This window comes from Setaria italica, chromosome VII, assembly GCF_000263155.2.
Source record: "Setaria italica strain Yugu1 chromosome VII, Setaria_italica_v2.0, whole genome shotgun sequence".
NCBI lineage: Eukaryota > Viridiplantae > Streptophyta > Magnoliopsida > Poales > Poaceae > Setaria > Setaria italica.
In genome coordinates this window covers 6,562,111-6,573,532 of record NC_028456.1, presented here as the reverse complement: position 1 = coordinate 6,573,532, position 11,422 = coordinate 6,562,111, and the positions used below count along the sequence as shown (strand labels likewise).

The 11,422-nt window shown below is 41.2% G+C and overlaps 1 protein-coding gene across 1 annotated transcript; it reads right to left on the bottom strand.

Annotated features, from left to right (window-relative positions):
• Nucleotides 1-215: 215 nt before the first annotated feature.
• Nucleotides 216-11,158, bottom strand: LOC101763040 (eukaryotic peptide chain release factor GTP-binding subunit ERF3A). Its single transcript, XM_004975043.3, has 17 exons — nt 10,788-11,158; nt 9,102-9,152; nt 8,540-8,626; nt 7,429-7,540; nt 6,251-6,296; nt 5,901-5,972; nt 5,211-5,273; nt 4,968-5,122; nt 4,827-4,891; nt 4,325-4,475; nt 3,997-4,102; nt 3,754-3,889; nt 3,206-3,270; nt 1,127-1,312; nt 969-1,041; nt 609-695; nt 216-531 (listed from the first exon to the last, which is right to left on the bottom strand). Exons 1-16 carry the CDS (start codon nt 10,966-10,968, stop codon nt 634-636), a joined length of 1,611 nt encoding a protein of 536 aa, XP_004975100.1. The 5' UTR covers nt 10,969-11,158; the 3' UTR covers nt 216-531; nt 609-633.
• Nucleotides 11,159-11,422: the final 264 nt, after the last annotated feature.

Here is an 11,422-nt window from a genome sequence, read left to right as displayed (position 1 = left end):
TCACATGGAGAAACTTTTTGTTTCGACTCATTACTTTCTTCTCGAGTTGTTTCTTCTCTTTTTTTTCCTCCTTATTTGGCTTCCATTTTTTCTCGTACGCTCTAATCAGGAGGGTTCTTGTAGTAAGTGTAAATCGAGAGCCCTCTAGACTTAGAATTTGCCTTCTACAAATACAAGGCACGCATGCACATGACAGGCCCAACTTGGAAGTCGCATATCTAAGTAATGTACTTGCCCACTTGGGGTCATCCAATGTTTAACTTCACACGAAAACTTGGTAGTTACAACATTTTAGGCGCAGATACCACCATAATTTGGGACTAGTAAATCAGAAGTTTGGTACACTCATCCTTGCTGATTTTACAAACTCGCATATAACCATAAAATTATGCAACCCATCTAAATATAGACGGCTATGCCTAAATCATTGATGATTTCAACCCATCTAAATATAACCATAAAATTATACAACCAATCTCGCTTCTCCAAAAAAAGTATCTCAAGAGATCGCACCGCCGCTTCATGGTTATCCTGCCCAGGGTGATTTCTCCATGTGTGAACCTCGTTGGAAAAGATAATCAAATGTAATTAGTTTTATGGTTGCTTACCATCCTATTCAAAATTGGCTTATGCTCAGAATGTTGGGCTGCCAGCAGGAGGAACTTCAACAACTTTCCCTACAGCTACTGTCTTTCCTGTAACCATCAAGGTAAATGACATTGTAAGTAATTTATTTAACAAACAGTTCAGATATCTTACATGGAAATCTGAGATGGGTTTAACACGAGAATTTCATTACAAATTACAGACTAATATATAAAGACGGGCAATGTTTCGGATGAATAAAGTAAAAGAACTATATATTCAAAAGAAAGGTAAAAGAACTGAATTTGCGGACGCTATTAAGAAGTGCAAACAATATGATAATATAGGGAACCAAAATACGCTTCCAAGCATGCATAGTTTACCTTCAGTTCGAAGTGTAAACCTTCCAAGCTGAGGGAAATCAGAGAACTTCTCTACGCATATCAAGTTATTTACCTGATTACGAAACCCCATTAGGATCAGCAAAACCTGGGATGATCAGTAAAAATAAGAATGATATAGAAATGTCCTACAAGGATACCTGAATACGGCAAACAACAACAGCACCATTCTTCACAAAAAGAGGCTTCCTCTTTGGCTTCTTCTTCTTGGGATCTGCTTCTTTCTTTTTCTTCATGTCGATTTCCTCTATGAGCTCAACGATCTCACACTCCTCAACAACAGAGTGGACATGCAACACAGCTTTGTAGCCAGCAGTAAAAATAGCCTAACACATTCACAAAACATCAGGGGAAATAGTGTTTTGAGCAACAGGAAATAATCAACAGTTGTAAAGAAAAAATATCTTATGGCCTAGTTATGCAAGCTCATCAGCTATGGTAAAATAATTTCAAATACCCATCTTTTAACAATAAAATTCAGATCTTGGGAGGAGCAGTAACAGACCCAATCTTTGTAAAATTTTAGTTCTTACATTTTGTTTAAATATTTAAACATTTTTTTGGGAAAAAAAAAGCTCAAAATAGCAGAATGATACCGCCAGCTCAGCCAGTAACCACCTAATGTAAAGCTATAATGACATGTTAAAATACTCCCTCTGTCCCAAATTATAGGTCATTTTGGCTTTTCTAGGTTCATAGGTGTTTGTATGCGTCTAATGCATACAAACACATGTAAACCTAGAAAAACTAAAACGACCTATAATTTGAAACGGAGGGAGTACGTAAATGTAATCACGCAAAATCACAACGGTCAATGATATTTCATTTAGCATAGGAAGAAGTCCACATTACCCCCCTCATCTCTTCAACGAGTCTAGAATTCAACCCCAAACTACAAAACCATCTAACTAACACCCCTAAACTAAGCAAACTAGATACGCAACCCCCCGATCCCACTCCAGGGCGTTTTTGCCAGATACGCAACCCCCCGATCCCACTCTAGGGCGTTTTTGATCTGCGCTGGCATCCACGTTAGTCGCCACTCCATCCACACGACCTCATAGGTGACGAGAGGGAGCGGAGCCCTACGTTTCGGCGTTCCCCAGCTCCAGGCGGGTCCGTATCGACCACCCCGCGCTGGAGTCCACAACCCGCCAGCGGAATCAGCGCGGCAGAATCGTGGCGGACACTAGCGGCAGGGGGGGGGTGCTGCCCGGCCGAGCTCCGATGGATAGCAGCATCGCTCAAGCGAGCTCCAGCAAATGCCAGCGGCCAATCTTCTTCAGGTGTGACGTGCAAGCGTCGCTGCTCGACGCTCGGGACCAGGACCGCGGTAGCGGCGGCAACACCGGGAGCATGCTTCAGCTCGGGAGGGGTGGGCCGCGGGGAGGGGGGGCTCGGCCAGGCGCATGGAGTAGCTTCACCTGGTGGAGCTCCGGGCGGTGGGGAACGAAGAGAGAAGGTGCTGATGCAGGGGATTAAACTGCAGCTCGAATCTCACGGCCAAGAAGCTGCAGTTCGAATCCACCGCAAGAAACTAGCAACAGCACATGGATCCATCTCCTTTTGCTCCTTCCGCTCCAATCACAAGCAAGTCCCTCTCTCTCCCACTTGATTTCCCTCTACCCCTTTCCTTGCTCGAGCAAAGCAGCGTCTCCAAACAAGCAAATACACCACCAGAGTCTCCTCCCTCACCTCTCCAATGAGCAGAACAAGTAGCAGCCACAAGCCTCTCTCATCCTCTGTTCACGACGTGCAGTCGCGGAGCGGCGGCACAGCGCGGAAGAAGGCCTCCGCCGCCTCCCCATGCTTGGATTCGATTCACAACATGGATGGATGACCGGCTGACATGCCGAAGGGGCCGCGGCGATGTGGATGGAATTTTGGCCGACGTGGATGCCAGCGCGGATCAAAACCGCCCTGGAGTGGGATCAGGTTCACCTACCTGGTTTGCTTAGTTTGGGGATGTCAGTTAGATGGTTTCATAGTTCGGGGTTAAATTCTAGACTTGTGGAGGAGATTGGGGGGGGGGGGGGGGGGGGGGGGTGGTTAATATGAACTTCTTCCTTTAGCATATCAGCAGATAAATATACAAGCTTCTAGCACAACTGTAATTTATACAGTATAAGCTTGAACTTTTAGAGAACCTCCAATAGACTAATGTCATTTTAAAGAACTTCCAAGGTTACTAAAAAAATTAGGTGAATATCCATACTCACATTGTCAAGCAACTCTAGAATCTGCAACTGAGCGTTGAATTCAGTAACAGCACCAACCGGATTACCTGCATGAACAAACATATTAAATAAACACATGGCAAGAAAAGTTAAGCTCAACAATACAAATCTTTGCACATCTGCAGCACTCAATTATGAAGCAAAACAAATATTTTGCAACAATTGTACACCACAGCAAAAATAACAAAAGGCTCTTAAATGCAAAAGGCTTTACTAGATCACAAAATTATCCAGTATTGCCAATAGTGATATAAAAATTGTAGTACATGTTCATGCCCAGCCAACCCCCACTTGAGCCCTTCCATGAGAGCCATTTGGAACACAACCCATTCTATTGCCAAGACCAATACAAACAAGTCCAAATTAGAATGTTAATAATTTGTTAGGCTGACAACCCATTTGTCCTTCAAGTGAAATATGAAATAAGAACTAGACAGCCATTAGAATAAAAAAGAATAACAACTAATAATCCTACATAATGTCTAGGTGTCCAGTTACTATACTATTTTTTTTCCTGAACATAAACTTACCAACACTTGAAAGTACAAAACCAGCCATTATATCCTCCTCTTCAATTCCTGACAACTTGACACGAACATTCTCGGCCGGTCCAGCACGACGCACTTTGCTCTCATCCAGGCTTATACCAATGACTTTTACATGGGACTAATACAGAGAAAAGTATCAAAAAACTGAATAGGCTTGAGGAGAGCAAGAGACAAGTATGCAGTGTGTGTTACAGCAGGAATGAAAAGGATTGGGAAAAAGAATACCTTGTTTGGCATAACCAACAAACTGTCACCCTCTCTGATCGTGCCTGACTCCATCTTTCCCATTACAACAGTGCCCATATCTTTATATTTATCAATTATTGGCATTCTGCATTGAGCATATAGATGTTGCATGTAGCATACAATCAAGATAATAATTCAAGGAGTTGTTAATATCAACATATTTGCCATGAAAGGGATTGAAAGTAAATGGTTTTCCTAGCATAATAATGCAGAAACTTTATCAGAGATATATACAGGTGACTGTCCAAAGCTGTATACACTATTTGAATAGAGTACATGGAGTATAAAGCAAGCATAACTATCTAACCTTACTGGACCTTTGGGGTCACGTAAAGGAACTTCAATGCGATCCAGAACTTCAAAAAGACATGGGCCATCCCACCAACTACAAGTGCTTTTATCCATCCTGTCCTTCATATTGCTTCCCAAAAGACCAGATATTGGTAAGAACTGGACATCTGAAAACAAAGCCAATGTCAGTCAGAAACAACGTAGGCACATGCTGCTGTACCTATAATCAGCTGTTATAATGGAACAACCAATTAATAAGATAATAAAGCTGATACAGGCAGGTGAGTCTATGATCAATGTGATCAAAACAAAGCAATTAGCTTTAGTTATTTGAACATGAATCCAAACAGGCATCAATCGAGGAACTATAAATATTGAAGGGACAATTGTCACGGATGAACACTACAGTATTTCACTCGGTATAAATAACTAGCAATATGATGAGTTTCAAGCTTAAAGATGAGCGCCTTCGCAATAATTTAAGATTGAAGATAATTAATAAGTGGGATAATACCAACCTTTTTTAACATTGTACCCTGAAGATTTGAGGAAAGGAACCATTTTTGCCTCAATCTCATCATACCTGAAACAGGTATCAATTTGATTATTATCCTCCTGTTATACAAGGTACAGCATTTTAAAGGAAAAGGATAACATACCTTTCCTTAGACCATTTAACAGTTGGGTCATCCATCTTATTTATTACAACTACCAGCTTAGCAACACCTAAAGTTTTTGCAAGTAGTACATGTTCACGGGTCTGTCCTCCTTTTTCATAACCAGTTTCGAATTCACCTTTTCGAGCAGATATGACCTAAAAGGGGAAGGACAGATTCACAACAAAATTAATGCATGAGATAAAAGAAAGTTCAGCAAACAATGTCAGCATGTCTAATGGTTACCAGAACACCAATGTCAGCTTGAGAAGCACCACTTATCATATTTGGAACATAACTTTTGTGACCCTGCAAACCCAAATTATTCAATTACAAAAAAGCATAAAGGAAACAAGCATTCAACTCAATCAACAAATTATGTAAATGACACATGGAGAAGCATCAGCAGTTACTGGCCATCAATCAAGAATTTGATACATGTGCAAAAATAATTGATGTACAAAGTGACAAAACAACAATATCCATATTGAACAAGCACAGATTGAAGAAAAATAACGAATCAATCCGTGCAAAAACATAAGGTACTCAGACTGGTGATGATCCCTGGACTGATCAATGAAAAGTAGGGAAAAAAGAAAAGATATTATAACACATTTCCAAAAGTATACCAAAATTACTCAGGCTAATTGTTATATATATGAAATCATGTGTTTCTCAGAAATATCTTATGTCAAAGTACATAAATGGTAGCCCAGGACATCGTCTCTCTAGAATGATGGCACTGGTTTATCAGATTTTCTGGTTGCTCCAGCCATTAATTAAACATAATAAGCCAAATGAGTTATGTAACATAAACAATAAACAGTTCAACTAAGAGGTTCAGACATCAGGTAATTAAAACTAGTGCTACAATCCCAGTACACGGAGTATGAAATGTATAAGCAATAAATGTAACGTAGTAAGGAAAAAAAATACCGGTGCATCTAAAATAGTGAATCTTGTGTGTTCCGTCTCAAAGTGAGCTCTGCCAACTTCAACAGTCTTTCCCTGAACATACAAAAAAATATATACAACACTATCATAAGTCTAAAAACACTTAGAAAGAGAATCACTTTGTCATGAGATCTTATCTGAATTCAGAATAAAATACTATGTTGCCATTGACTACAATTTGGAGAGCACATCAGGTTATAAGATATAAATCACAAATACCAAACTATTCTTCAACAAAGAGCACAAATTTCAACACCACAGAGAAGTAGAGATCTAACACATAACACAAAATAATTTATCAGCCTGTAACAATCAAATATGAGAAGTTGTACCTTAACCCGTTCTTCCTCATTTGTGTCCATAATGTAAGCCATGTACCTGAAAGTATTTAGATTAAGAATTAAAAAAGTAATAGCTTGTATGGGATGCAAGACTAAATAATTTTGCGACGCAAATAGAGAAGACATCAGTTAGACAGGATTCTTTGGAACAAGGCTTTCCAAATATAAGCATAATAAAAATAAAAGACTGTTGGGTTAGTTCATTTAGTCACAACACAAATTCAGGTTTCTCAATATATCATCAAACGGAAATATGCAATACTCTAGATTTCAGGTGGAAAAAAAAAACTGTATAAATGTTAACAAACCCACAATCCTGAATTAAGTTCACCAATAACTGAGTTCCCTAACATCGTTCTATTATCAGTTATCGTTCTATTATCAGTTGTTTTCTTATGGGTTGGAGAAGAATATGGTGCCTACAGAGGCATACAAACAGTTAGAAGCTATTGCTGCATTCAAGGTTTCGCAACACCACAAATCATGCTCTTGTACCTTTTCCCAAGATACGATAATCATAAACCACAATCCTTCCTCTACTATAAATTTACCAGAAATATACAATACTTGAAACTCCCTCCGTTTGAAATGATTACAAGACTTATTACAATCCTTACATCATTTTTGTGATACAAAATTGATGTTTTTAGATTCGTATTCAAAAATATTTACTAGTGATTACAATGTTGTATCGCATGATTGAAATGCTAAAATACATTAATTGTTGGTCTTGTCCTAACGAAATGAAATTGCCTTGTAAATAAAAACAAAAGCACATTATGTCTTCTTCTTTATGGGTCAAATAAGAATATGTTTTACATGTTTCAAAAAAGTAGAGTCACATTCCTACCTTCAGCAAAAATTGAATGACAGGGTTATTTACAAATCTGAGGCAGCAATCAATATACTAAGCCTATTTTCTTAGAGTTCATATGATGAATTAAAATAAAGACACTACTTGAAAGATAGGAGTAACCTACAAAGCACTCATTACGCGAAAGCTCTTGCAATACAACAGAAGCAGATACAAAATGGGCATCAATTTATTCAGTAATATAAGCAGGTGTACCTCCCTAGTTCAAACTACCGCATGATAAAACTCAAACACTCAATTTGCAAAAAGAGACATGTGCCTCAAAACCTATTTGCAACACAAATTAACATCTAACCAGCTTTCTCGGCTTTTATCCTTTGCTTCCTTCTCATATTTCTGGATGGTCCTATCATCAACTTGACCACTCAAAAACAATATCTGTCCTCCAGAAGTTGATTTCCCAGCATCTGGATCCAAGCAACAACAAAATTGAGACTAACAAAATTCTTTATGACAATTAAAACATGCAAGCCATAACGAAGCAAATAGCTCACAAGTATTATTCACTAAATATGCCAGCCAAGAACCATAAGCAGATGACATGAAAATGTAATTGAAAATAGAAGGTAGATGCTTTGGAACTAAAGACTAGATATTTCTAGGCAGATATGCTAACCACTGATACCCAGACAAGAAAGTCCAGAAAAAAAACTGAATCAACTTGTGTGTACACATCTGGCAGACTCTTGCAAGAAAAATTTTCCAGTGGTCGAGAAAGAGAAGCAAAAGCTTCTATGTTGAAGAAAGCATGAGCAGGAATGATAAATATAAGCCATGGGGCAATTATTGTGTTGCCACAGATGGCTACAGTGCAGTTGCTGTAAATGCAACCTTTTTACTTACAATCCTTACCACTGTGTACTTCAATTTTTTCAGCCATGGGAGAGATTGGATAAGACCAGGGCTCTTACTCAAAGTTCAGTTCATAAAGCAATCTATTAACAATCCCCTAATCTTATGAGCTTGCCAAATCAGATGCCTGAAACTTGTCAAGCTGAGATCAACTACTACAATAGAATTAGCATCGAAATGCCAAAACAAGTATATATGATGCACACATTGTCTAAAACAATGTTAAGTATGCCAAAGTGGATCATCCAATTAGTCAATCACTCAATCCCCTCGCCCTCGCATGGTGTGCCAGCGCTGGGCAAACATCTGTGAAGCATCATCTATCAAAAGAACTTGTCACCTGATTCCATGACTAACCATCACTATATTTACATCCAACTAAGAACCTACAAAGGATAGCAAAATTCTAATCGAGATTTGTTAGCCCCAACACACAATCCTGTATAAGTCAAAATCAAGCACAGCACATACCAATCAAGAAATTATTCTGCGCACCAATCTGGCTAACACTGAAACAACGTTGAAAGAAAGCAGGCAGTAAGAACTGAACTTACCAACATGGCCAATGAAAACCACATTCAAGTGTCGTTTTGTTTCCTCTACCTCATCTTCGACATCCTGAGCATCTTCTTGTGCAGCAACTGCAGTGTTAGAAAAGTCAGGTTGCATAAGAGTTTGTACTCACAAAAGGATAACTATAGGCCAATTGTTTTGAAACTGTAACAGAACCCATCAGAGGAACAACCATGCCTCAGCAAACATGAAGCAATAGTCGGTAACATTCTTAGTAAGAAAATACACGATACAAGAAACCTTGGATCAAGTCAACAGCCTCCCCAAACAGTTGCCTTTAAGATGAATGAGAGAAGACATAATAAATCACTTCACAATGACAAGAATCAGCTATTATGAGAAGTACATTAAATGATCAAAATTAACAATCAGCTATCTGACAGTTAAAAGTCCTAATATTGGCATGGAGGAAATCAGGTTGCAAATTTTGGTAAATTTGCATGAATACAAGGGCAGGGCACAAAATTAGCAAAGAAAGTACGCTTTCATTTGAGGTTTCAACAACAGCGCAGGGCTAAAAAGATAAACAGGCTCAATACATACCGTTTGCCTTAAGCTCCAATGACTGAAGAGATGACTGAATATCCTTGACACCTGAAAGTACATGGACGCGTTAACACACAGCAATTATTTCCAACATGCATATAAGAATGTCATCTTCCAATGGACGGAGAAGTATAAAGATGGAAAGGTTCCAAGAGAATCCAGAAAGTTGGAATCAATTAATTAAGACAAGGTATTCCCTCCATTTCTCAATAATAATAATCCACGACCACAGGTATGAAAAATTGCCTAGTTAGACTTGATATACTAAATAGAATTGAACTTTCCAAATAGAATTGACACAGCTCACAAAATAAGCTTGCAAGCCTAAGCCAGAACAAGAAGGCGTTCAAATATGGCCAAGGTTGCATTGTTGGACCCATTGAATAGTGTGATCATTTATAACTTTAGGCTAAAGCATTAATGTTAGCCAATGGGTACATCATATTGGACATCGAGATGGACTAGCAGGGTGGAGTTCTTCCCATATTTATCAGAGCATAGATAACAGACCAACTGTTAATAGAAGATGAAAGCATTCAGAAAAAGAGGTTTCCACACATGATTTTTGGGCCCGCACTGTGTAAGAAAACGGCCTAGGTTTCTTGACTAGGCGCTAGACAGAACCTAACAACCACACCTTTTAGCATAATTAGCAAGCCAGGAGCCAGCCGTTTCTGGGCACTATTTGGTGGGCCAGGACTGTAAAGCGGGTGGTCCCCAACATGCCATCAGAGTCTTAGAGAAGTAGCACATGAGCTGTGGCTGAGCAGCAATAGGAGGGTATAACAGTGGCAATTTGAGGGGAGGAACATGTGAGCACAGTGGTGGGGAAGAAGCAAGAATTCAAGAAATGGAGCACGTGCGCAGCACTGCCGTTTCGATCACTGGACTCTAGGTGTGGCTGCATGAGGGCAACAGATACTAGGGTTTCGGAGGTGAATGTGGCACAACTTACGTGAAACACAGAACCGACAAAGCGATGAAGGATCAGATGGAAACGATCAGAACTATATTGGTCGCAGAGTGCGCATCATCTTTGTTCTAAAAGGGTGAGCCACCTAGCATGCCTAGGAGCTATGTGCCACCGCCACCCTCCCCAATTGCTTAATCGCCACGTAGCATGCCATCCCTCCGCCTACCCCTTTTTGGAAACTGCCCATGCATGGCTTAACAATCAAACACACAGTAACAACAAAACGCCAGCCAAAGTAGACAATTTCAGGGGTGGTTCACAAAATCACAAATCGACAAGGCAAACAGAAGAACAATCAGCTATGCAACACTGCACGCAAGGCCTTAACACCATTGGATGGTCATCATCTTACTCATAGAGGGACACAGAACCACAGACCAATGCATCCTGCAAGAATCAAGACAAGGCACCTCACCATAGGAGCTATCGTGAACTAGGTAAGATCTAGCAGCTGAATTTCGCCTTAAAAAAATAATAAACCCACCCGAACTAGCAGAGATCGACGCCACAACCTAATCGCCATCTTGCTCCCACGTTTCCCGCCGCAGCAACCTACGAAAACAAGTCCCTAACCTTCATAAACCCTAACCACCGCTTAATCTAGCGCGCCAGCACCACAGATCGGGGCCTGCAATTCCTAGATCTAAGCGAACAACCCGTATAACAGCACGAGCGAAAGGGAGATTCAGAGATTGGGCGGAGAGGGGAACCTTCAGCCTCGGGAGCGGGCGCGGGAGGGCCATCAGCGGCGGAATCCGCCGCGGCAACGTCCGTTGGGGCGGCGCCGGAGTCCATGGGCTCCGCATCTTCGCGCGCCCAGTCGTCGACGGTGGCGTCCTCGGGCGGCGGGACGGCGTGCGGCGGGGCCTCGGTGTGCGCGTCGTGCTCCATCCCGCGAGGCGAGGGTCGAGGAGAGCGCGCGGTGGCGGCGATGGGGAGATGCTGCTGCGCTGGGCGCTGGCGTCTAGGGTTTTATGTGTGCGGCGGATTTGGATTTTTGGGGCAGCGAGGGAGGGGGCGGTGGCTGATTAGCAGGGTGGTGCCGCAGCTGCCGTCTGCGCCGCGTGCTGCGTGCGTGGTTTAGCCGCAAGTTTCCTCGGCGCAGTGGGATGGCTATGGATTCAGGGGACGGCTCGTGCAGTGGGCACTCGTGTGAGTCGGTTACGGGTTACTCGGAATTATGCCATTACAATTTGCACGGAGACATGCTATGAAAAATCATCAAATTGGAAACTTGCCATTACAATTTGACCGCTCACCGAAACTTACCATTATACACGCCCCGCACGACATTGCCCACTTGCAGATGTTGTAGATGTACTCGACATTCCGTATTGCCCTATTT

Excerpts from the sequence above, each read along its gene's own strand:
- LOC101763040 (XM_004975043.3), bottom strand. The coding sequence starts at position 10,968 with ATGGAGCACGACGCGCACACCGAGGCCCCGCCGCACGCCGTCCCGCCG. Across the intron at positions 9,153-10,787 it reads GCCCGCTCCCGAGGCTGAAG|GTGTCAAGGATATTCAGTCA; the intron begins GTTCCCCTCTCC and ends ATGTACTTTCAG. Across the intron at positions 1,313-3,205 it reads TTCTAGAGTTGCTTGACAAT|GCTATTTTTACTGCTGGCTA; the intron begins GTGAGTATGGAT and ends TGAATGTGTTAG.